The sequence below is a fragment of the Grammomys surdaster genome, unplaced genomic scaffold, assembly GCF_004785775.1.
Source record: "Grammomys surdaster isolate TR1022 unplaced genomic scaffold, NIH_TR_1.0 136, whole genome shotgun sequence".
Taxonomy (NCBI): domain Eukaryota; kingdom Metazoa; phylum Chordata; class Mammalia; order Rodentia; family Muridae; genus Grammomys; species Grammomys surdaster.
The window spans coordinates 516444-542723 of record NW_021604594.1 but is presented as its reverse complement, the minus strand read 5'-3'; the positions used below and the strand labels follow the sequence as shown (position 1 = coordinate 542723).

Genomic DNA, 26280 nt, shown 5'->3' with positions numbered 1-26280 from the left:
TCTACAGCCTAGGAGTCGTTCACTGTTTTTCCTCCAGCCCAGATCCACAAAGTCATCCTTCTCTTATGCTTCCTTTCCTTGTCCTTTGTTTGGCTCATCATGTTGTGTTTCATGATGATGATGTGGGGACAGCAATGTGCCACAGTGTGGAGGCCAGAGGACAACGCTTTGGAGTTTTCAGTCAGGTTTTTGGCAAGCAAGTGCACTTACCTGCTGAGCCATCCTCACAACTCCAGTACTACCATTTTTATCTGTTACCAAGATGAAAGTTCCCCTCCCTCTCCATCTTTCTCCCTGGCTTTGTGTTTTGAGAACCTTGAACTCTGGATCCTCTCGTGTCTGTTTCTACAGTGCTGGGATCACAAACATGTACCATCATGACCAGCTTGCCTGTTTTAGGCAGAGTCTCACACACTGTAGCCCAGACTGACCTGCAACTCCCTGTGTACTTCAGGCTAGCTTCTCTCTCACCTCAGCTTCTTGAATGATGGTAACCGCCATGCCAGATTCCTTCTTTCTTTAGCCAGCTCTTCTCATTTTCAGGCTTCTAATACTAACCCTCATAATACATGCAGTATGTCTTCAGAGTTTACCTAACCTTCAGACTTGATCCTGATTGAATAATCAGATTCCCTTTTCTTCTTATCGAACTAACAAGATCTCTCTTTCCCTGTTTTCCCTGCCTTAATCTTCACCCCTCACATGTGAGAAGAGAGATAGATGAGAAAAGTACTCTCCAGAAGTCTGTGTTTCACAGTTTTCTCAAAATTAGCCTATGAAATAAAACGGAGTTGAAAGTGTTCTAGATCAGATGAATTTTACCTGGAAGCTGATTTAAAATAAAAATAAAAATAAAATAACAAGGGAAAATGTAATCCCTCCATAAGACAAACATTTGTCATCATGTCTCTTGAAATATCAAAAATATAATAGAAAATACTCAATGAGCTTAAAAGTCATCCTTTGATAACATGGTTTCCATCTGTATTCGTTCGAAGTTTCTTTTTATTCATTCCTTATCTTACCAGGATGTACAGAGTGGCCTGGAATTTGCAGTCCTGCCCACCTCAGTGCCCCATGCTATTTTGAAATAACAGTAACATGGGGGCTGGAGAGATGGCTCAGCGGTTAAGAGCACTGACTGCTCTTCCAGAGGTCCTGAGTTCAATTCCCAGCAACCACATGGTGGCTCACAACCATCCGTAATGGGATCTGATGCCCTCTTCTGGTGTGTCTGAAGACAGCTACAGTGTACTCATGTGCATAAAATAAATAAATCTTAAGAAAAAAAAAACACTAACCCATAACAAAACTCAATTTAGAATGCTAACTTAAAAAGCTAACTAAAAAAAGGAGGGAACAGAAATGTAAATAAAAAATAGCCAATTAAAAAAAGGAAAAAAATGACAAGAAAAAAAAAGGAAGGAACAAAATAACATTTCATTATGCTTTACTTAGTGCCTATCGTATGCCAGGCACTTTGGAAATTTACACACTATCGGACACAGTCAGTCACTTCTCCATGAGGTAAATAGTATTAGCTTCACTGGTCAGAGGAACTGTATGGCGCAGAAGGATTAGTCACTTGCTTAGCGTTCCTGGTGAATAACTGGCAGAGCTAAGATTTCAACTCCTGTGTCTTGGATATCAAAGCTAGACACTCGGCCCTTGTCTGAGAATGAAAGCAAACTACTATTTTGCAAATATCTTCATCATGCTGGGCTTTGCACTGGACACTGCAGTCTTGGGATACAGAGTGAAGTTTCCCTGAGGATGTGCCTCTGAAAGTTTACAGCTCTGTTAAGAATCTCATGTCACATAGGCGTCTCCATTCGCAGCACAAACCTTTTGGAAAGCTGATAAGAGGCTCCTGGGTTTAAGATATCATATTTGACCTATGGCTTCTTTGGGGCCATTACACTGAGGCATTAAAGCTTCCAAGTACTCAGTACTGAACACATTTGAACGCCTGGTTTGTCATCTATGACAATTAATATATCCTTCTTTACCCTGCATCAGAGCTGATGTCAGAGTTGAAGTGGAAATGTATCATGTTGAGTGCGCGTGTACTTCCTGGCTCTCTCTAGATCCACCTCTCACGTCTCCATCCTTGCTCCCTCCCTCCCACCCTCACTCCATCCCTGCCCTTCCTCGGCTTCTGTTTCCTTGGCCACAAAGCCTTGCTCCTTGACAACCTATTTCTCCTTTTCCTTACCACCTACATCGACACCCCAAAGCCAGCCATCCCTCTGCCCCCACTCCCTAACATCACTCCTCTCTAGCCTGGTCCCTTGATGCCTGCCCCCTCCCTCCCTCCCAACCCGCCTCCTGTGTCTCCCAGCCCTGCTCTGACGTGGGAGGTGAGGGGGGTGGGGGGTTGGATGACTCACAGTGTTATGATGCAGTTCCACAACACACAGCCACATTTACCCACAGACCGAGGTACAGAGCAAGAGGCAACCTCTGGCCCCCAGCAGCTGTCCAGCCTGCAGTCCCAGACCTCAGCTCCCCGCAACTACCCTCCCCCAATCCCATCCCCTTCCCAATTGAAGGAGCCAACAGAGAAGAGAGAAGAGTGAACAGAGATTGAGAGAGATAGACGGATCTCTGGAGCAGACCTCAAGGTGAGGGGGCAGCCCTTCTCCAAATCGATTTTTCCCCTTCGCAAATTACCTCTTCCTGCTGCGTGTTGCTTTCTCTCCTTTGCAAAAGCATTATTCATCCACCCTTTGTCCTCCCTTCCCCCTCCCCGCTGCCTCCGCTCCTCTCTCTCAGCTCCTCCATCCTTCCCCAAGCTATGACGATTCTCTCGCACTTATTTCCCGGCAACTTTGGTAGCACCATCAGACATCACTGTTTATTGTTTTTGCTGCTGATGCAGACCCCCAAAGCCCGCCCTGGGAGCTGGCTGCTCTGCTAATTATTCGGACCATACCATACTGAAAATGCCCGGCCCAGGGGGAGGCGAAACCTCAAAGCAATTGAATACATCCGTTGTGAGCACAAGTCCCCCTCCCCTTTTTTATTCCCTGAGAGGCATCGGATTCGCACCTGGTTCCACCTGTCTCTGCCTTGTCACTTCGGCTCTCAGTTGCCAGTCTTCCCAGGCGCAAGCCTTTCTGCTCCCCCTACCTCCCACAGCCCAGCCTCATCTCAGCTTCAGGGACTTGTCCTCTTCCCAGCACTCACCTTTGTTTTTGTTTTGTTTTCTGACCCCAGTAATTTGCCTGGTTTGCTCCACCCGGTGACGAGAGATGGCAGAGATGGGAGAAGAAATGACCCCAACTCTCCTTTTTTTTTTGTCCTTTGCAGCTTCTCCTCTGCTGGACAGAGAAGCAGGGGACAGGGAGGGAGGCGTGACAGTGACGGAAGGACAGGGCTGGGGAAGAAAATAGCGGGAGGGGGCAAACCTGGCATCTCCTAGCCCCTTGAAGTAGGTGTTTCAAGGTGGTACCTTGAGGGGAACGGAACTGAAGGCAAACTTGAAGGAAGATCAAGGAAGTGATGCTGAACTGTAGCAAGGAGGGCCAGAATACAATGTCACCCTGAATTCAGCCCAAGGTGTCTTCCTGGGACTCGGACAACAGTAGAGGACCAGAAACTTAAGATGGTCTCACTCATCTTCAGGGGGATTTGAGGAGATTGCACGACAGCCCTTGGAGACAATAGAAGAATCGGGTGCTTATGGCCACCACGGAGGACAGGAGAACAGCCTGTTTATCTTGGCAACTGAAACTGTACTGCCTCCTCTGCTTGGTGGTCTAGCATCATGAGAGCACTTAGCGGGCATCTCTGAAGGAGACACAGGCTACCCTACCTTCAGCTGCAGGATACTCCACTAGAGAGGTGGAGGCACATCACCTGCTTATCGGAGTCAACAGAAGACACCTCCTCCCTTATCTTCTGCCCGCAGTACCCTCAGCCAGTGAGTGTGAGCAGATCCCAGCGTCTCAGGGTTCTTAATCAGATCCCTGCAATTATTTCATTTGCTGCTGTCCTGTCACTGGTGTTCGCTCTAGCTCCTGGGAGGAGAAATATTTTTTGCCTTTTAAATATTTTAAAAGCTCAGCTTTTAAAAACAAGGTGTCCCCTTACCCTGTCGTCCCCTGTTAAGGTTGCTCTCACTCTATAGCACACAGCCCAGGAGTCTGGCCTCTGATGTACTGCCTACTTTCCATGGGTCTCGCTGTTAGACTTGCTAGAGGAAAGAGAATTCTTCTAGGACTGGGTGCCTGTCTTTAACCTAGAGCTAAGGCAACGGTAAGTAATGAGGACCAGAGGGCCAGAGCTAGGAAGACAGCAAGTGCTCCCTCTAGCCCAGGAGCTGTATCATCCCAGGATGCAGGATTCAGGAACAATCAGGGGTAAGGTCTGCAATACTGAAAAAGCTACCAAGTTTTGTGGAGTTCCAGGGCACAGGACTCAACCTCAGGGGAGTACGGAACAGGGTGAGTGCGTGTACCCATCTGCCTGTTCCTCTTTCCTTCCTTCCCAAAGTATGGTCCGATTGTATTGCAAATGGAGGCTTTGAGACAGAAAAAAAAAAAAAAGCTAAACAAGCAAACAAACAAATTCAACTTCCAGGAAGACCTGGCTTTTAAAAGGTTCCAATCTCTTGTTAGGGTGCAGTTCCTCACAGAACTGGACACAAGGTGGGCCTCTGCAGGTGATGTGGCTCCCAAGACGAGGTCTGTGCCAGCAGGCTGCTCTCAATGGAAAATGCTAGAGGCTGCTACTGTCTCTGGAGAGAGAAACGTACCAAATCCCTGGCCATGGCACAAGACGCCTGGAACCGCTGCCAGAACAGAATGGGACTCTAGGGGACAGAAAGTGCAGCGAGAGGCTGAGGGCTGGTGGTGATGGGGACGGTGCAGATGAGCTGAGCCCCGTCTTCTCTAGTCAATCAAAAGCAGCTCCTTGTGAGGTCCTACCTCCCTTGATGCACCTTCTTCTCTTGCCAGGTGATTTCCATTTCTATCTGGTTCTCGTCTGGGGGGGGCCCTGGCAGGGCAGCCCCCCCACACTTCTACCGTCCTGAAACACGGCTCTAGCCAATCTGCTCCGCTGCTTTACCTGCGACCGTCTCTGTGGGGGCTGCACCGCACCAGCCCCTCCAGCCCGCCAGGGCATCGTCCTCCAACCCGTCATGCCCAGCTGTGACCCTGGCCCGGCCCCTGCATGTCTACCCACCAAGACTTTCCGCAGCTACCTGCCCCGCTGCCACCGCACATACAGTTGCGTCCACTGTCGAGCACACTTGGCCAAACACGATGAGCTTATTTCCAAGGTAACGCTGAAGTGAGGGCCTGCCACTCCCCCAGGCTTTTACTCCAGGCTTGCCAAGAGAGAGGGCAATGAGAGCACCTGAGGTCTCCAGACACTCCAACTGGGGTTTAGGCAGTGGGGCTAAGGGATACCCAGTAGTCACTGTTTGTCCTGTTTCCACAGTCTTTCCAAGGAAGCCATGGCCGGGCCTACCTGTTTAACTCCGTGTGAGTCCACCTCTTTCTTTGTGTATGTGTGTGTACTTGTGTTTCAACAGCTTTCCTCTTTGGGAAATGGACCTGGTACTCCTGGTCCTACTATCCCCTCCATAAAGCGGTAAAGAAACGCAGTTTAGTTTTGTAGAGTAAAGGAAGGTCCAAGAACTAATTCTGATGGGGTGGACCTCTGAAGGCAGGTTCCCCAGGTAGAGATCCTTTTGGGTTGGTTGGGGGCTGGACTGACAGAACAACCCTACTGTGTGCTGGGTCCTTGTTTCCTGAGACAGGGTCAACGTGGGTTGTGGCCCAGCTGAACAGCGCCTCCTGCTCACAGGACTCCACTCGGTAGCTGACATTTTCTGTGAAAGCTGCAAGACCACACTGGGGTGGAAATATGTAAGTATTTGAAGACTCCTAGACAGTCCCCGAGGCCCTTCAATCCCAGTGTCCACACACCAGGCCTTCACCTAGTCCACAGAGGGAGCTTGGAATTGGGTTGGCCTAGGTGGTGGTAGAGGGGGGACACTCTTTCCCATGGTCATTACTTTACTCACTCCCCGCCCCCCAATCCCCAGGAACAAGCTTTTGAGACCAGCCAGAAATACAAAGAAGGGAAGTACATCATTGAGATGTCACACATGGTGAAAGACAACGGCTGGGACTGAGGGGCTCAGCACTCTGGGACCCTCCTCCGCATGCCCCACCCTCCTCACATCAGTCCCCTGGCCCTGCTCAGCAGTCTGCACCAGCATGAGTACTGCCCATCCCTGGGGAAACCTGGTTCCAAGTGACCACCTCCTCCCTTCCCCCTTCACAGCAGCAGTACCAGGTTCTTTGGAACAGGAGCCTGGGATACCCCAGGGGTGGTTAAGGCTCAGGAGTGGGTAACAGTCAGGGAAATACAGAACAGGGGAAGGAGAGAACTGTGGCACTGGAAACCAAGTGATGGCAGGGCATGAACTCAGGCAGATAGGACTGTGAATTACCAAATGTTGATCAGCCTTTTTTTTTTTTTTTTTTTGAATGAACAGGACAAACATTGGTGGTGGGGCTAGACCACAGAAGAGCAAAGATGGAGTGAAAGTCTGGTCTCAGATATCAGGGCCCCAGAGTCTGAGGGTAGTTTATCCACCCCCATTCTTGGTTAAAAAAAAAAAAAGGACCAGGATGGAGCCAATAGAAGGGCAAACAGAAACCCTGGACCCTGGGGATCTGCTACAGGGGTTCCCGTTTCACTCCACCGTTTACCTTGGCACTAAAGAGGCACTTTCAAGTATCTAATCTTTTGCCATTGGGTGGGATGGGAAAAGCTGCTCCAAGAACAGCCCCCACCCCCAGCTGGCTGTTGCCAGAGAGCAGTCTTTACGGGCATTCCCCAAGGCTCAGCCACTGCTCCCTGGGACCCAGTCCTCTGGAGGCAGATCATCAGCGCTGAGGGACCAGTCTTTCCTGTGACTGCCACCAGCGAATGAAACTTTTGTATGATACATAAAGTGTTTGGGTCTATTTTTAATAAAAAGGGGAAAAGCAACTGTGAGGTGGCTGTCCTGGCTTTCCTTCCTTAGGTATGGACCTTGTACTGTCCCCTGTATGCACACCAGCAAGGGCCACCCCCACTCCCTTTTAAGCCAGTAGGAGGCAGCAGTTGCGTTGTCTGTGGCAAGATCCTCTGTTTCACAAGCGGTAAGCATCCAGGTGAACCAAGAGGCATGGGTTTTGATGAGCTTGTCCAAAGGGAAGATCTAATATTTTCAGTCCCCTGGACCTCTCCCCAATGAGACTACTTTTACCCGGATTCAAGATGAGCAGCTAGTGTAAACTTATTCCAGTTTAGTGTTTTCTTGTGTATCCATGATTTTTTTTTTGGGGGGGTGGTCCTAAAATGTCTTAATTTACGGATACCCTTGAGTCTAAAATGAAATCTATGGGCCGAAATGCTACTGGCAGTTGATCCAAAGTGGGACAAAGTTCAAAAGTATAGCATCAACACAAAAGTGTGATGTAAGGAACATTGCTGGGGTGCACTGATGTGAAATTGGGGAGGCCCAGCTCCTATAGAAAAAGACTGTATTTATGATAAAAAAAATCATGTTATAAGTTACATTCTTATTTCTAGATCCATTCATGGGCATTGCAAATATTTATAGGTAAGGATTATTTGCCAGGTGTTGTTCTGAACTCCAGGGATGTGTGGTAAGCAAGGCAGCCATGGTCAGACTTTCTGGAGCTCCGAATCTAGTGGCCAGAAAGCTAATTAACCCCAACAGAAGATAATAAGGGCTCTAGTCCAGACTAGATTCCTAGATTTGAGGAGTCAGGGATGGCTTCACAGAAGAGAGACCATGTTGGAAAGATGGGCTGGAAAAGGGCAAGACGAGGGGTAGAAGTTCAGAAGGAACTGTTTGATGTGGCACAAGCTGGGCTAATTTGAGGAAATTGTGTTTCTCTGAGGCTAGAATAGAAGGGCAAGAGGATGAGACATGAGAGATTAAAGTGGGAGAAAAAGGAAGAGCTGTAAACCTTAGAGGATTGACTTCCTCTCAAGAACACTGGGAAAGCATGAACAAACTACTGCTATTCTGAAACAGTCTTATGTAGCCTAGGCTGGCCTTCTTACTTGCTGTAAGACTTTAACTTTCTAAACCTCCTGCCTCAACTTTCCAATTGCTAGGATTACAGGCATGCTGTACCATATCTGGCCAGTGGATCCCTTTTGTTAGGGATCAATTTCAATACTTTCTGCATGCTATGCAAGCACTCGACTGACCCCCATCCTAATCCCAAAACATAAGAAAGAAAAGTAGAATGACATTGTTAGATGGCTGTTTTGTGCCAGACACGAAGAGTTGGAGGGGGAGGGGTTTTGCCATAGACTCACTAGATAGCTGTGGCTTGCCTGAAACTTCCTTTATAGATCATGCTAGTCTTCAACTCAGTTTTAACTCCTTCCTGAGTACCAGGATTAAAGGTGTGCACCACTATGCCCAGGGAGGTTCAGATAACTTTATTAGATTGAAGTAATAGACTTAGAGCTATCTGTAGTATCTCAAATGCTGTTAACATCAGAATGGGGAGGCTGTAGGCAGGACAGAGAATCAGCCGACACAGAAGGACCAACAATCCAGAAGCCTGAGTTCTGGGGCCAAAGGAGTGTCTGACCCACTGTATTGATACCAGTATCTTCTTTCCTTAAATTCTAGTGGGTACCCAATTCCATCTTTTGGCTCCACTTTCTGCATCAGAGCAAGCTTAAAACTCTGCTCGAGGAGAGCCCTGTGAAAGACAGAAAAGTCAATGGCATGGTTGTGGAGCATGAGGAGACTTGGCACTGCTTAAAAGATGAATCATTTAAGGCCATAACTAGGACTGCTCAAATCTTGGGTGAACAGGCAGGTCTGTCTTCAAGAACCATCACGATCAAGTGAGTGGTCAGGAGAGGGTCATGCTGAAAAACTGTGAGTGAAGAGACCTCCTTCCTACATGGACGAGGCGGGGAAGACCAACAGAGCACAGGGGGGACACTGTCCTTTGCCTAGGCATCTGTCCTTTCCTGTTAGCCCCTTTCCTTTCCTGTGAACCTCCTTATTCCCAGAGGTCTTCTGTGGGCCTCACAAAATGTCTCCCATACTTCACAAACTGTCCACCCCAAGATTCATCTGAAAACCCAGACCTTCATTTAAGGACCTGCTCTTCAGGGTTTTATTCTTAAAAGCTGAAGATTTCAGATGATATCCTCACATAATCAGCAGGTGGCATCAAAGCCATTCACCCCCCCCTCAGTACAACTCTCTGGACAGGTCTACAAAAAACATGGGTGCCTTCCTGTTGGGCTTAGGACAGAGCTGTTAACTTATGCGTGCTGCCACCTTAGTTAGACAAATAGCTTGCTCATCTAAGGAAAGGCTCCACGTATGCAAATTCCCAGCAGGGTAGCGGACTGGTGCTCAGATGGGAGAAAGCACAGTGATGCTGAGGAGGCTGCCGGCAATGGGAGTACTACAAGGCCGATGCCCTTTTAACATTGCACTGCTCGGTACACGTTAGACAGTAGCACAATGTGAAAAGAGCTCCGGCCAGCAGCAAAGGCCTGCCGGCCTGCCTCCTCACCCTGTCTCCCAGTCCCTTCCTCTCGTCCTCATGTCCTTCCCAGTAAAGATGCCTTTTAACTTGAGGGGTGGTGGCACAGAGCCAAGTGAGACAGCCTGTGGGATTACTAGCATTGAACACTTCTCAAAGGAAATAGCTGTTAAAAAAAAAAAAAAAAGTCCAGGTGGTGATAGGTGAGGTTGCATCCTTTCTGCAACCTTTCAAGCAGAACCTTTTACTCATCTCTGGCCTAAAGCTGACCTCTTAGTTTTTGATAAAAGAAACCTTGGAGGTCCCAAAGTGATGATCTCAGGTGACCCTCCAGGACCAGAGTAATGGAAGGTACTACATTGCTTAGGCAGGGGAAAGAAGCTCCCAGATCTGGAGGTGCAAGCAACGGAGACCCCACTGTTTCCTTTCTGATGTCTTCAAAGTACCCTATGGATATGGTAGTAAGCAAAATGGTCAGTGATTCGGCCCTTGAATTAAGTTAAGGATAAGCCCTCATCGAGTTGGACTAGAAGCCAGGTTTCCTGTCTACCCACCCTGAGTTTAGTTGTGGAGTCTTCACACTCATTTCTGTGAACCCAGTCCATCACCCTTAATTTCATTCAGGACCACAGAGACTGATGAAATTTCAAAGCCAGGTGCTGTTGGAACCCAAGCCATGCGGCCCTCTAGAGTCACACACCAGTTAAACATACTGACCAGAAGCCAATTACAGCTCCGACCTAAGGGACAGAGATTGCTGAACTCCTCCTTGTGGAAATCCATTCAGACCATGGAGTAGCCTCAGGGAGACCCACCACCACCACCACCTCATTGCAACAAGCAGGAAAAATGGAGGACTGAATTCCATTTGGGAGCTCTTCCTCTGGGCTTCCCCCTCCAACCCCCTCAGGAAGCAGGAGAGTGTCTTTCCCGCCTTCCCAGACAGTTTGTTCTTGTAATCAGCAAACACTGGGCCCTGCCCCACAGTTTGCACAGTTCTAATGGACAGAAACCAAGGCCCAGCTTGGGTCAGTCGCCAGGCCTCTCTGCTCCTGGAGTTGGGCAAGCCAGTTGGGAACAGGACCAGACCAACATGGGGCAGAGGGACAAAGACAAGACTACCCAGTAAGCTTCACGGTAGCCAAAGAAGATTCTTCATCAAGGAGTCCCCAGATCTTTCCTTAGGGAGAGAAGGGATACGCAGGTGGGAGTCCCTTGGAGCTCAGGTGCCCAACTCATTCCTGAGGGGAGACCAGCAATTCAACAGCCAGCAGGACCCCTCCCCCACCTTGGGCCTAGGAGCCATCCCCCAGCTCCTTCCAGAAGCGGGTGTAGAAACAGAGGAGGAAATGGGGGAGGGGAGGCCCTGGCTCAAGTTCTCTCCACTCCCCCTCCTCATTGGCCACCATCTTCCGGCCCCAGCCCGCCAGAGCAGCAGGAATGGGGCCCAGCCTGTGGAAAGGAGAGAAAGGGCAGGTGGGGGGTTAGCTGGAGCAGCAGGGGCAAGGGGCTGGCTCCAACTGTCTCCTCCTGCAATCTCCCCCACCTCCTCTCGCAACCATGGCGACGGGAGGAGGAGAGGAGGGTCCTGAAAGCCCTGTTCTGTGAATGGGATGAGAGGGGCAGCTGGGAAGTGTGGGGTGAGGGGCACTTTCCCTCGACACCCAACTGTGCCCCCCCCCCCCCCGCTACACCTCGAGGCTGGACCACACGCGCTCTCACGCACACGCACAAACTCTCAGCCGTACTTGCCGCACAACTCACCCCACAGTCGACACTCACCCCAACTGGAGGGTGGAGACACGGCTCCCCACGTCCTCGCACCCCACCGCTACTAGTTAAAGCCAGCCTCACCCCCACCCCTACAAGCAAGTGGGGCTCACCTCGCAAGTTCTGAACGTGACGAATTCCCTGCAATGCTCTTGCTGTTCTTGGAACACACCCTCCAAGTCCCCTTCGTCCCCACACCCTCCCAAGCCCAGGGACAGGCAGATGGCTCAGCCTCAGAGCCCCCCACCCATTCCCACCACGCCCCCCACTGGAAAATGACAGTGAGGCTATCTCAGAAAGACATGCCTGGCGCCCTCCAGTTAGTGTTTCGAAAAGAAAAATATAGAAGATGCCTACGAGTGAGGGGGGGAGGGCAGAGGAGAGAAAAAGGCCAGAGCACCCCCTCCCCTCGCCGAGAGAAGAAAACCGAAAAGCGCCGAGCTCCCAATACCTACACATCGCTCTTCTTAGGTTCCTCTGCCCGCCACCTCCTTCTTCCCGGGCTCTTTCTCTGCCTTTCCCTCCCTTTTGGCTCTCTTTTCTGGCCTCGCTTCCCTTCTCACGCCCTCTCGTATCCCGCCAGCCTTTCTTCCCCCGCCAGGCTCTAGTCCTCGCCGGCCGCCCTTCTACCCGCCGGCCAGGACCGAGGCTCCGGGATAGGCTGGCTGCGGCGCTCCGCTCCTCTACAGATCTGGCTCTTCCCCCCGCGCCCCCTTTCTCCTTCCACACTCCCTGCCGTCCATCTTGAATACTTGGGATTCTTGAATGGAGTGAGCAGGATCCGCTCCCCCAGGCTCTCATTGGCTGTGTGTTAACCCTTTTGAAACGAGATCCTCTCTCCCATTGGCTGCCAGGCTCCCCTCTTCTCCCCCAACCCCCATCCTCTCCGCCTCTCGACAGCCCTCGAGGTCAGGGCGCTCCCTGGCGCCCCCTCCCCTGGCCTCTCGCCTCCTGTTCCCTACTCCTACCCCATTTCAGGATGCCCCTCTTCCAGCTCTTTTCCATCACCCCCCCCCACACACACACACACACACACACGACCCCAGGTGAAGGCAAATACAATTCCCGCCAAATGTAACTTGCGGTTGGGTTGGCAGAAGCCCTGTTCCCAGATGCCCCCGGGTGCTGGACTTGGAGACCTCTGAAAGATGTACTGTGTCAATTTCCTGCCTATCTTCAACTCTCCCTCTGACCAGAAGTACTTCTCTAGCTGGGAATTTTCTCAGCGTTTTTTGCCTCACCCAAAGCAGTACGGGAGCCTCCCTGAATACACGCGCCCCTTGGGCTGGGCAGGAAACTGGCAACTCCAGAAAGAAGAGGTGGGGCTGTTCAGAAGAGCTAATCCCGAGTGCCGCAGGGCAAGCCTGACCCGATCAGGAATGCGCAGCATCTGAAGCCATGTTCAGTTACAAACATCCCTCTGAACCAGCCTTGCCCCCACCCCCATCACCAGCACCCCTGCCTCGTCCAGGCTGACTTTCTTGCACTGGTTAGGGTCTTTGAGCTGGAGGACCCTAGAGTCTCAGGAGGAAGGAGAAAATGGGGTGGGGGGATAGATCAGGAAATAGCATAGCTTGTATCTAGACTTATATCAGCCTGTAACAAGCATGCAGCAGTCATGTTCCTTCCGTAGGCCTCAGTCTCCTCAATTGCAAAAGAGTGATCCAAAACAGAGCTGCCATGTGGAATTTTCTGCGTAAAAAACGGAAACGGTTCTATATGTGTGTCATCTAAGATTACCATGTGTTCCAGCAAACACACAAAGCTATTAAGCACTTGAAATCTGGCTAGGGTAGAGGAACTGGTTTTCAAATGTAGTTTAAAATTTTAAATTTTATCAGTATACATTAATTGTATACTGAGTTTCTTTATGACTTTTTGTTGTTTATTTTGTGTGTTTTGTTTTGCTTTGAGACAGGGTACCACAACCTTGCATTTGCTATAAAACTGAGACTGGCCTTTTTCATACAATGGCTATTTTCACACACACACACACACACACACACACACACACACATATATATATATTCTTTACACTGATGAATAACAGAATATTCTTGGATGTTTGTTTCTTTGGTGTGTGTGTGTTGTTTGGGGACTTTCTTGAGACAAGGTCTTGCTAAGTGGTACAAATCTACCCTCGAAGGCTCCCTCCTCACTTCCCTTCCCAAGTGACACTGCCCATCTATTCCTCTAGCTGGTCTAGCACCTCTATCCCCAGCTCTCTGGCTGGCTGTGCTTGTCTTGACCTGAAAGTCCTCTTGTTCAACAAGACCTCTCCCTGCAGACAGAGCAGCCTCTCCTTCCCCACTAGAGGACTGGTTCTCTTGGCTCTGCCCATGTATATCATATGCATGAAGCGTTTCCTTTGCCATTCACAGCCTTCCAAAGCCCTGCTTGACTCCATCTCTTCTCAGAAAAGAGAACAGAACAGCTTCTCTGGAAAGAAAGCGAACTCAAGCAGCCTTGTCAGTAAGAGCCTCTTCAGTTTCCCCTCCTCCTCCAGTAAGGAGCCCTTTTTATCTTTACTGTTTTGCTTCTCTCCTGTGCTTTCACCTCTGGCAAATAACAGACAGTAGGGAAGGCTCTGGAATGGCCTCAAACATGTTGTCTGTTACTAGGTGTGCAAAGCAGAGAATTAGACAGCAGGCACATCCAAAGGGACAGGCTCTAATAGACATGAGAGCCTTTATTCTGAAGTACATTCCTTTCTCTGAGGTCTTCATGCTTCAGCCATTGCCCTAATGACTATATCTCCAATGCCTTTCCCTAAGCTAGGGGAAGGGTCAGCAAGGTACAGTTCGCAGACCTACTCCTGCATCCTCCTATCTTTGCGCGCACAAAGCTCACCAGGACACAATTGTGCTCGATAGTTTATATACTCCCTTGGCTACTTTCTGCAATCAAGCTGAGTGGTTGCAGCTGAAAACATAGCTGACAAAAGTCTAGCTGATTTACTACCTGGCAGTTTATAATAACAAACTTGCCAAACACCTAGCTTATGAGAAGTTTTAGACTTTGTTCATTTTAGAAAAATGTAAAATGGGCAACTGAGAAGAATCTGGAAAGGTGACTGTGACGTCATCCCAGCACTCTGGAAGTTGAGGCAGGAGTACTGTTCATCATGAGTTTGAAGCCAGCCTAGACTACATAGTGACTTCCAGGCTAACCTGAGCTACATCATAATAAGACAGTGTCTCAAACAACAACAAAAATGAAGGAGAATAAGAAAAGGGAAAGAGTGGGAGGCGAGCAAATGGGAAAGAGGAAAAGAAGGAAATACAAGCAGGCAAGCAATATGCCTAACAATGGTGTTGGCAGGACACAATTCACTTTTCATCTCGGTCTCCATGGATGAATTCAGGGCTTCTGCCTGTTGCAAAACACTCAGCAGAACTATCTTCACTCTTTAGCTCTTCTTCTATGTTCTGTTCATTTATTTCATTTTAAATTAATGCATAACAATTTTGTATACAGTATGTGAGTCAATCACAAGTTTATAATATATCAACGATCAAGTCAGGATAATTAACAGGAATGTCTCCTTTTTCTCTAGTTTTTCTTTCATAAGTTATACAAATTGCTATGACCCAGACCCCCTGCTATGCTCACACCACAACAGCTTCTCCTCTTAGGTAAGTGACTCAGTGTCCATCATTCATATAACCTCTGGTTTTTCTGCACCATACCACCAGCCCTCCTCTCCAGAATTTCTATCACCCAGTAATCACCACAACACCTTTCTACTTTGAGACCCAATTTTTCAGCTTCCTCATATGAATTTTACATGCATTCAGAGAATGTATAGCATCTGTTTCAGTATGTCTGGCATGAGTGATTTACTGACCCATTTAAAAATTTTTTTTAAATCTGTGTATGTGGATAGTAGATAAGAAGACACGGGTGTAAGTGTACAAGGAGACCAGAGGCATCAGATCCCCCTGCAGCTGAAGTTACAAGTAGATATAAGCTACCAGATGTGAATGTTGGGAATTGAATGCTGGTCTTCTCAAGAGCGGTACTCACTTTTGAGCACTGAGCCATCTCTCCAGCTCTGCTCACTCATTAAAATTATTATCATGGGCTGGTGAGATGGCTCAGGGGTTAAAAGCACTGACTGCTCTTCCAGAGGTCATGAGTTCAAATCCCAGCAACCACATGGTAGCTCACAACCATCCGTAATGAGATCTGATGCCCTCTTATAGGGTGTCTGAAGACAGCTACAATGTACTTACATATAATAAATAAATAAATAAATAAATAAATAAATAAATAAATAAAACCTTTGGGCTGGAGCGAGCGGGGCTAGGCCAGAGCAAACGGGGCCAGAGCGAAGGGGGAAAATTATTATACTTTTTATAGCCAGGTGTGTTGGTACTTGTCTTTAATTCCAGCCCTTGGGAGGCAGATCTCTGAGAGCTCAAGGCCAGCCTGGCCTACAGAGTGAGTTCCAAGACAGCCAGGTGTAAGGAGAGACCTCGTCTCAAAACTTTTTTTATTACATTGATTATTTATGTGTACTGTGCACATATGTTATGGTGTTCATGTGGAAGTCAGAGGACAAAATCTGGAATTTCTTTCCTTTCTTGTGGGTTCCAGGATTTGAACTTAGGTCTCCAGGCTTGGCAGCAAGTATCTCGACCTGCTGAGCCATCTCACCAGCCATATGTGACTATTTTTAAATTTGTGTAGTTTGTTTCTGGTCCCGCTCCTACTGAAATAGTCCCACTAAGACACACATTACTTCCTAAGGCCACCTTGGTATTGATCCACTATTCTCTTTCCAGTTATCATCTGTCGTGTTGACTACATGTGTCTTTTCAAAAATTTGTTTATTTTATTATATGTGCATTGGTGTTTGAGAGTGTCAGATTCTCCGGAACTGGAGTTGCAGATAGTTGTGAACTACCATGTGGTTGCTGGGAATTGAACTCTGGAAGAGCAGTCAGTGCTCTTAACCACTGAGCCATCTCTCAAGCCCACTGCATGTGTCCATGATGTCTGGGACACGTGTCCCTCCTGGGCTGTTTCTATCTCCAGCTCAGCTATCTTTCTACAGCTCCCTCTTTCCTCTCTTACTGCCTAAGCATACAGGTTCTGCAAGAATTTATTTTATTTTTTCTTTTTTTCCACATTTTAAAAAAGATTTATTTATTTTATGTATATAAGTACACTGTCTCGCTGTCTTCAGACACACCAGAAGAAGGCACCAGATTCCATTACAGATGGTTGTGAGCCACCATGTGGTTGCTGGGAATTGAACTCAGGATCTCTGAAAGAACAGTCAGTGCTCTTAACCAATGAGCCATCTCTCCAGCACCTGTTTGTTTTTCAAGACAGTGTTTTTCCTGTATAGCTTTGGTTGTCCTGGAACTTACTCTGTAGACCAGGCTGGCCTTGAGCTCACAGAGATCCACTTGCTTCTGTCTTCCAAGTGCTGTAATAAACGGCGTGAGCCGCCACCACTCGTCATTGCAAGAATGTATCCTTAGTTCTTTTCTTCCATGCATGCTCTCATTGGACAAGATTGTCGTGTGCCTGATTTTGACAGTCACATTTCTGTGCTTGTTTGCTTCACTCTATCTTGTTTTCTGAGACAAGGTCTTGCATGTTCCTCAGCCTGGCCTTGCACTCCATCCTATTGCCTCAGCTTCTCAGGTGCTCGTGTCACAGCTGTGTAGAACCACGGTCAGTCTCTAGTTGTTTCTGTAATGACAATTGCAAACATATAACTTCTGAGCTCAAAGTTCAGATTTCTAACAGAACAACAATTCCTTAGACAGATGTCGTACCTGCCAAACAAGCTCAATTTGTTTAACATCAAACCCATGTCTTTCTACACTTCTGCCTCTGCCTATCCCTTTGGGCTCTTTTCCCATCTGCTGTTTAATTGTTTTTATCCCCAAGGGAGCTGCTCCTGACTCTTCTGTTTTCAGTGATGATTTTATCCATTCTTAACTTACAACAGTCATTGCCAAATCTGTATCTCTGCATGTGTTTCCAGCTGTCTTCTTACATTCCCAAACAGATGTGTGAGATGAGCAGCTGCTGACTTTGCTTGACTAGATTCCACCCGCCTCTGGCAACCGCATTTCACTTCTGTTTTCTAGAGATACCTACTATTTACTTTTAGTCACCATGATTCATATGAGACGGACCCCATCTGCCCATGCAAGGGCAGTTACACAACTGAAATGTACTAGCTGCCTATTGCTATGTACCAAGTTAGTCTAGACTTAATGTCTTAGGATAACACACATTTCTTTTCCTCACTGTTTTTGTGGCTCAGGAAGCTGGGTGAGTCTTAGCTGGGGCCTCTGATTAAAGTTTCTCAGGAAGCTACCCTCAAAGTGTGGTTCCATAGGGGAAGATCTGGTCCATGCTTACTTTCATCATTGTTTCAAGATTCAATTCCTCCAGTACTGTGGACGAAGGGCCTCTGTTTCACAGGGTTATTAACTTAAGTTCTTTGCAGTGTGGGGCTCTTCAACATAGTAGCTTGAATCATTCCAGCCAACAAGAAAGAGATCCTGCTGGCAAGATGAAAGTCACAAGCTTTAGTAACACAATCATAGAAGAGGTAACCCCTTAACATTAACAACCTATTGGTTAGAAGTCAGTTACTCTGTTAAAATAATAATAATAATAATAATAATAATAATAATAATGGAGAGAAAAGAAATTAGTTATTCAAGAGGAGGGAATTACACAAGAGCCTGGCTACCAGGATACAGCATCCTTGAGGGTCATCCCAAAGGCTGCCAATCATACCAGACTTAGCTAATCAGATCATAATGATTGATTCAAGGATGAGTATCCAATCAGAGTCAATCATAGTTTTGGCTTGAATCTTTGAAAAAGTCACATTGCTAGGACTGGTATGTTAGTGAAAGAAGACAAACTTGAAACTGCTGCTGGTCATAGCTACTGTCACGTGCCGAAACTCTAATGTGACAAGGCAGTAAACAGAATCAGAGGCAAGTGATGGAAAGTGAACATGCTAAAACCTTGTCTACAGCTAAATTCCTCAACTTTGGGACAGAGTTTCATGTAGTCCAAAGTGACCTCAAACTTGCTATCTAGCAGATGATTCCTCCACCTCTGCTACCAAGTGCTGAGACAACAGCTATGCATTGTCTGAGGATGCAGAGGACCTAGATTTGATCCCAGCACCCATGTGATGGTTCACAACCATCTGTAACTCCAGTTCCTGAGGATCCTGTGCTGTTTTCTGGTTTCTGGAGGTACCAAGCATGTGCTTGGTACACATGCATATGTGCAGGAAAAATACTCACATGTACAATAAAAGTTATAAATACAACATTTAAGAAGGAAAAGAAGGGCTGGAGAGATGGCTCAGAGGTTTAGAGCACTGATGGCTCTTCCAGAGGTCCTGAGTTCAACTCCCGGCACCCACATGGTGGCCATTACCATCTGTAATGCATACAATCTCCTCTTCTGGTGTTTCTAAAGGCAGATACACTGTGCTCATATACATAAAATGAATAAATATATATTTAAATTTTTTCTTTAATTCTTTAAAAAAAGGGGGAAGGAAAAGAAAATTGTCTCAAAAAAGAAAAAATGAAAAAAAACATTACTTAGCTTAAAGTCTAAGATTGAGCTGCCCTATTAGTTGGGCCTTTAGTGAGGGATGCTTTGGGTGCATCAGAACATGCTGGACACCACCATGGTAAGAAAATGTTTGAGAGGGAGTGATCACATGGTGAGACTAAAAGCCAGAGGGATACAAAGGCAAGCTTGCTCTTTTTCTTTTATGTTTTTGAGACAGGGTTTCTCTGTGTAGCCATGGCTGTCCTGGAACTTGTTCTGTAGACCAGGCTCTGGAGTGCTGAGATTAAAGGTGTGTGCCACCACCACTACAGGCTAAGCTTGCCCTTTATAACAACTTGCCGTATCCAGACCTGACTCAAAGACTCACTGCACATGACCAGTATGAATCTTGTTTGTGACAAGGTCTTCCTGTGCACTTCAGGTTGGCCTGAAATTCACCATGCTCCTACCTCAGTCTCCCTAAGTGCTGAGTTTGCAGGCATGAGCTGCCATGCCTGGCTGGCTAGTTTTAATTTTTTTCCTAGAGTGATATTCTCAGTCCCCTAACTACATTCCTCTACAATGCCAGTCATGTTCTCCAAGTTTGGTTTTTTTATTTGTCTATTGTTTTATCTTTTTAAAACAGAGTCTTGAATGGCCAAAGTTGGCCTATGAACTCACTTAACTAAGGCTGGCCTTGAACTCCTGATCTTCCTGCTTTCCCTTCCAAGTTCTCTCTTGAACTCCCCTGGTTGGCGAAATTATAGAATGGGAATAGTGCATCTAATCATTAAGGCCTTGTTTGTTGTAATCTATTTTTGTGTATGAAACAGGGTCTTATTGTGTACCACAGGCTGGCCTCAAATTCACTCTTAGCTTATCTTGGTCTCAAACATGCAATCTTCCTGCCTCTAGATATATACCCTAGACACATGCTGCGGTTAATGGATGTGAGCCACAACTCTGGGCTATTTACTAAACACTCACAGGAGTAAGTGACGCCAAAGAAGTGGAATGTGGTCTGAATTAGGTTCACAAAGGGCTTCCTGAGTCTGGAATAGCATTTATTTACAATGAAGTTCTGGGTTCAGATCCCAGCACTAGAAAAAAAAAAAACCCACATTTTAAAATGAGCTTACTGGTGGTTGCTACTGAGTAGATAAGACAGGGTCTACAGTGCAGGAAGGTTCTGTGTTGGAGGAAGACAAGAAAACATGTTGGGGAATGAGGTTGTACTAGATACACAAGAAGAAACATTTGAGTGTACAGAAAGGCTCTCTCTTTTTCTCTGTGTTTTGTTCTAAGCAATATGTATCCAAGTGGTACTTGGCAGGTGTCAGACATTGTGCATAGAGCCAAGGACAATGAAAAAAGATGTGTATACCTTTAGGGAGGTTTTCAAACTTATTTCAGCCTTAGTACCAGAGCAAACTTCTCACGTGTGGCCCATTCCTGACCTCACTCTGGGATGCTCTTGGAAATCAGCCTGCTTCCACAAAGTAGAGTTTCATCGCTATGGGGTTGGAGTTGCAGGGATGGAAGTCTGGTTAAGATAGAAGAGTCTGAGGCTGAAATCCTAATGCTGGAGCCTAGAACTATCTAAGAAAGAAGTGACTGTGACCAGTGTGGCCCCCTGGGAGCATCCTTGCTCCATTGGCTCTGCTGTGCACTATCTGCTCAGTCACTGACCTGGTACCTCTAAGGTTTGTTCTGGTCTCTCCTGATGGGGCTAATACATCTTTGGGATCTTAAACTGCAATAGAAGAGAGGTGATGTAGCCGAGGTCCCCGTGGGGCTTCCAAGCACAAATGCTGAGCTGAGCTTCTGCTAGCTCTTCCTACCTGAGCTAGTGTGTTGGAGACAGAGTTGGGACCCTGCTGTAAATGACATTTCTAGTCTTGCCTGTATATTGACCTTGGAAAAATTCTCTCTCTCTCTCTCTCTCTCTCTCTCTCTCTCTCTCTCTTTCTTTCTTCCTTTCTTTTTGGTTTTTTGAGACAGGGTTTCTCTGTGTAGCCCTGGCTGTCCTGGAACTCACTCTGTAGACCAGGCTGGCCTCGAACTCAGAAATCCGCCTGTCTCTGCCTTCCAAGTGCTGGGATTAAAGTCGTGCACCACCACTGCCCGGCCGGAAAAATTATTTCTTATTTTTATTTGTGACTGTGGTAAAAATCAATTTGAAGCCACAGGATTGTTGCAGTGTAATACATGCACATGTAAAGAGTAGTTGAAAGAGGGTTTGGCATGGGAGGTGGGGAGGGAGAGTCTCTATGTGGTGGGGGAGAGGGGCAGAAGACTAGGGGTTGACCTGGACACACCCACATTTATGGTTTTCGAGAGGACTGAATATTGGGCTAACATGCTGTTTTGCTTTGTGGAACAGATCTGTGGTCACTCAATGAGAAACAGAGTAGGATGGGGAAGGGAACTGTGGGGCCTGTCTGTCACTTCAGAATGATGGATGAGGCTAATTCAAGGCTTGTAATTAGTGATGAGCAGCTCGGTGGGAAACGGATGTACCCTTCTTACTCAAGAGGCCTTCCTCAGGAGCTGGATGTAATGTTTACTCCTTTCAAAACAGCAGCATGTGTGTGCTTTTTGAACAGTGTGAATGTGAACATCTGCACGTGTCTGTGACTCCTCTCTCTCTCCCTCCCTCCTCCCCTCCCTCTCTCTCTCTTTTTCTCTCTCTCTTTCTCTCTCTCTCTCTGTCACGTATTTACATGTGTATAAGTGGGTATATGTCTTTTACTGCTGTTAAGAGACACTATGGCCGAGACAACGCTTAGGAAGACAACATTTAATTGGCGTTGGGGCTCACAGGTTAAGTCCGTTATCATCAAGGCAGTAAGCATAGCAGGGTCCAGGTGGGCCTGGAACTGGAAGTGCTGAGAGTTCTATATCACATTTTGAAGGCAAACAGAAGACAGGCATCCTCAAGCAGCTAAGATGAAGCTATCTCAAGGCCCACCCGCATAGTGACACACTTCCTCCAACAAGGCCACACCTCCTAAAGTGCTGCTCTCTGAGCCAAGCATATTCAACCCACCACAGCATACGTGTTAAGTTGCTACTCAAGGCAAAGACTAGAGTGAGGAATCATTGAAGTATCAGGCTTTCGTATGTGTCATTTGTAGAAACTCTGAAGTCTGGTCCCTCTCAGTGATGTAGATGGCAGCCCCAGCCTATTCTGAAAGCACTGGACCAGTGGACCAGTCAGTGTTCTACCTGCATTTGTGGTGGTTACATCCAAGGTCCCTGTTATGGAAAATAGGGAACCTCATATGTTCTCAGCATTTCTTCCTAAGAAAACCCATGCCAAGCTTCTGGGTGTGTCTTACCCGAGGCTGAGGAGAAGAAATAGTGGTCAGTACCTTCTAAAAGATAAAACTACCATGGGGAGAAAGAAAGGAATCTTGTGTATCAAGCACGAGCTCTAGAATGAGACACTGGAGCCTACTCCTAACCCCACCACTTGTCAGCTGAGACACTTTGAATAAGTGCATTAGATGAATAAAAGCTTCATGTTTTTCATTTATAAAGAGGAGATAAAAATGCCCGGTGCTACTTGTATATTATATAAATTTTAATGGTACAAATTTGAAATACTGAAAATCTCCCACAATTATAAAAAAATCATCAAGGATTACATAATTTTAAAATTGTTGGTTGATGAGGTTATAAACTATACTCCCAATTATGGCTAATGACTGAGCCACTTAAGCTAGCAACAGTAAATAACCGCCATCAACACTCATGTGAAATTGAGCTGTTGTTTAAGTACATCATAACTTTTGACAGTGACATTAACGATGACGCAATGTGATTGTAACATCCAGAGGAATCATTTAAGATACCGTCTGCATCCTGGATTGACGTTATCTCCGTTCATTAAGCCAAGGTGTTAGTGCCAAACAACAACAACAAAAAAAAAACAACAGCAACAAAAATACCCCTCCAAAATCAATAACTTTGTAATGGAAATTAGAGATGATCAGTTTTGAAATCTATGAAAAAACCCAACTAGGGTCAGAGAGGTAACTCAGCGGTTGAGACAGCTGCCTGCTCTGTCAGTGCTGAGGTTAAAAGCACTTGCCATGGGGCTGGAGAGATGGCTCAGTGGTTAAGAGCACTGACTGCTCTTCCAGAGATCCTGAGTTCAAATCCCAGCAACCACATGGTGGCTCACAACCATCTGTAATGAGATTTGATGCCCTCTTCTGGTGTGTCTGAAGACAGCTACAGTGTACTCATATAAATGAAATAAATAAATCTTTAAAAAAAAAAAAAAAAAGCACTTGCCACCACATCTGGCCCAGGCCTTTGTTTTTGTTTGTTTAGCTATTTTTTTTTTGCATACGGGATTATTTTATTACATTCTCATTTATCACTTTATAAATCTATTGTTAATTTGCATATTCCTATATGAAATTAAAGGTAGATACAAGCATATGATAACATGCTTCAACAATATGAGGCAAGCTCAGCCAGTTTATAAACTTCTAATAAATTCCACGTATTTTAGGTACTCTGCAAACTGTCAAAACAACATTATTCTGACTCAAAATCTACTTTAAAAATAAGTAAGACATCTAATGCTGGCTAATATACAAGTAATTTTACTGTTTACTTGAAACTTTTACCCAATTTGTCTTTCGTTTAATACAAACTACAGAGAAGAAGACTTGATAAGGAGCTCCACTCACCGTCTTGCCAGCAGCTCTTGCTCCGCCCGCCCCCCCCCCCCCCCTGGTAACACTATGGCAGCTCGTCGTCTGGTACACCTCCTTCACAGTCAGCCGCATCTGTGATACTTTCTTCTTCCACAATATGGAGTTTGTCTTCATCGTCGGATTCTGAATTTGCTTCTACCACAGTATTATAATTTGTAACGTTATTGCACCCCGGGTTCGCCTACTTTCTGCGCTTACACCTGGGGCCATCCACCATGATCCTCTCGCTTGTGTCTTTGTTTAGCTATTTGGTTATTGTGTTGTTTGTTTGTTTTTGTTTTTCTAGTCTATTGAGAAAGGGTCCAGAGTATTCTGGAACTTGCTATGTAGCTGAGGCTATATCCTTGAAGTCCCAATTTTCTTGCCTTTCCCTCCCAAGGATGGGAATCTAGCCTATGCCAGCACACCATGCTAAAAGGATACTTACTAAAGCGATGGGCTTCCATGATTACCGAGACCGAAAAGTTCTATGACAGGCCATTAATACACTGGGCAATCAGGGAAACTGGTGATACAGCACAGTCCGAGTTCAAAGGTCTCAGAACCAAGAAAGCTTGTGGTGTAACTCTCAGAGGCCAAAGATCTGAGAACTGGAAACTGTTGTTGAGAGTACTGGACTCTACGAGCCAGAAAATCCAGTAATCTAATGTCCAAACAATAAAAGCATGTCCCGGCTCTAGAAAAAAGAGTGAACAAATTTATTTCCTTTACCCTAAATTTTTAAAAATTCTATTTTATATTTATGGGTGCAGATGTTTTAAAAATTGTTTTTACATTACCTAGTCACTTAGTGTGTCATGTGTAGGCATGTGTGTGCCATGACATGAGTGTGGAAGTCAGAGACAGCTTGCAGACATTGGTTTTCTCCTTTCCTTCTACTTTGTGGGTCTGGAGGATTGAATATAGATCATCCTCAGGTCTGTAGGTGATTTACCCCCACTAAGATATCTCACTTGCTCAGGGTGTGGGTGTAATTTTGTCTGCATGTGTGTATGTGTGCTTCATGCATGCCAAGTACCCACAGAGGGCAGAAGAGGACATCAGATCTTCATAACAGGAGTTAAAGGCAATGTGAGCCATGATGTGGGTGCTGGGAATCAAACCCTGGTCCTCTGCAAGAGCTCCTAACTACTGAGTTATCTCTCTACCCCCTCTTTTTATCTTTCTGCTTCATCTGTGCCTGAAGCCAGCTGGATATCCCTATCTATACCAAAAACACATCTTCTACACTGCTCCATTGTATCCACATGCTGGTCTTCTCTGAAACATTCTCAAAGACATATCCAAAGATAATGGCGTAATCCTGTCAAACTGGCTCCTAAAATTAAATAACATTGGGCTCACTTTGTGTTGGGTAGTTACTGATACCGCTATGACTACTAGCTATATCTTAGGACAAGACCCGGAACATTGGTGAGCACCAGGATGGTTGTGTGTGACACAGAGGTCTGGAGCCTTCCAGAGTCTCAACATAACCTGAAGGTATTGCTACTGAAACAGCAGTTGAGCTGGTGGGAACTATAAACTTGGTAAGTTTGGTTGTTTATTGTTGTCTGTGGATGGAATCCCAACTTTTTGTATTTGTGTTTTAGACAAGCACTGTTACTGAACCATACCTTTGTCCAGGAATCCATATTGGGCAACTTAAAAAGTTTAAATCCATATTGGGCAACTTAAGATTGTGGATCACTGTTGGTTTCAGCAGCACACATGGAAATATCAGAACTAGGGGCTGGAGAGATGGCTTAGTGGTTAAGAGCACTGACTCTTCTTCCAGAGTACTTACACTTCCTTTCAAGCCCCCACAGGGAAGCACACACTGTCTGTGACTCCAGTTCTGTGACTATCGTGGCCAAATTCATTAAAGCAAGCAATTAATTAAAACAAGCTTTTTATTAGTGTACATGGGCTGCTTTCCCCCCAGACAGGGTTTGAGAGGTCAGTATTGGATATGAGGAAGACAAGATTTTTATGGTTTAGGGGTAGGGGATTTCCAAATGGGAATTTGGCAAGCAAAATGGGCGGGATTACAGGAGCAGAATTTAAGCATAACTAGCTAGTTATAATGCCCTCCGGAAACAAAAGCATGACTGCAAGGTGGTCGTAACAACAGGTAGTCATGACAACGTAGCCATAACAACCTGGTTTAAACAAAGATAGGGTTGCAAAACGATGATTAACTTTTTGAAACAAAGACATGACTCCCATTCTTGAAACAGGCAGTAAAGAACCATTTGTAGTTAAGGTTACAGATGGGGCATAGCCCAATCCACGAAAAACAGCTTAATCATAAACAGGAATGAATCTAGTTTACCTTTACAATAAGATGGTTTTTAAGCCTAGGATGAAGGCAGGCTGGTTCTTCAATCTAACACCCTCTTTTGGTCTCTGTGGTCGCCAGGGACACATGTGGTACACAGACATATATGCATAAAGGCAAAACACCCATACACAGTAAAAACAAAACAGAAGAGAACTACACAAAGATTGTCATGGCCCCATATAAAAACTGCATGCAAATTCCTGAGATTTTTCATATTTGAAAGAAGAGAAAAGGAAATTAGTCTGGACCAACCAAAATTCAAGGGTAATGTCCACGTGGCTATGCAAGACAAAGCTTCAATAGCGCCATCATGTGGTAGAAATGCTTATTGTACAGAAAC

The 26280-nt window shown here is 46.2% G+C and overlaps 1 protein-coding gene and 2 long non-coding RNA genes across 5 annotated transcripts; 1 reads left to right on the top strand and 2 right to left on the bottom strand.

Annotated features, from left to right (window-relative positions):
- The first annotated feature begins 2422 nt into the window (after positions 1–2422).
- Ypel4 (yippee like 4) lies at positions 2423–7020 on the top strand. The gene is made up of 5 exons (XM_028763077.1): positions 2423–2624; positions 4962–5287; positions 5449–5492; positions 5771–5879; positions 6059–7020. Exons 2-5 carry the CDS (start codon positions 5147–5149, stop codon positions 6146–6148), a joined length of 384 nt encoding a protein of 127 aa, XP_028618910.1. The 5' UTR covers positions 2423–2624; positions 4962–5146; the 3' UTR covers positions 6149–7020.
- Positions 7021–8466: 1446 nt separating this feature from the next.
- LOC114617390 lies at positions 8467–12018 on the bottom strand. Its single transcript, XR_003710788.1, has 2 exons — positions 11786–12018; positions 8467–8756 (listed from the first exon to the last, which is right to left on the bottom strand). It is a non-coding gene; the product is annotated as an uncharacterized LOC114617390 (long non-coding RNA).
- Positions 12019–16688: 4670 nt separating this feature from the next.
- LOC114617389 lies at positions 16689–24128 on the bottom strand. Of its 3 annotated transcripts, XR_003710787.1 has the most exons (4): positions 24045–24085; positions 22113–22231; positions 17718–17863; positions 16689–17036 (listed from the first exon to the last, which is right to left on the bottom strand). It is a non-coding gene; the product is annotated as an uncharacterized LOC114617389 (long non-coding RNA). The 3 variants fall into 3 exon arrangements; XR_003710785.1 differs by lacking the exon at positions 22113–22231 and having other exon boundaries at positions 24045–24128; XR_003710786.1 differs by lacking the exon at positions 22113–22231 and having other exon boundaries at positions 17718–17860; positions 24045–24123.
- Positions 24129–26280: the final 2152 nt, after the last annotated feature.

Coding starts and splice junctions, on each gene's coding strand:
- Ypel4 (XM_028763077.1), top strand. CDS start 5,147: ATGCCCAGCTGTGACCCTGGCCCGGCCCCTGCATGTCTACCCACCAAG. Junction 5,493..5,770: donor GCCTACCTGTTTAACTCCGT/GTGAGTCCACCT, acceptor TTCCTGAGACAG/GGTCAACGTGGGTTGTGGCC. Junction 5,880..6,058: donor CCACACTGGGGTGGAAATAT/GTAAGTATTTGA, acceptor CCCAATCCCCAG/GAACAAGCTTTTGAGACCAG.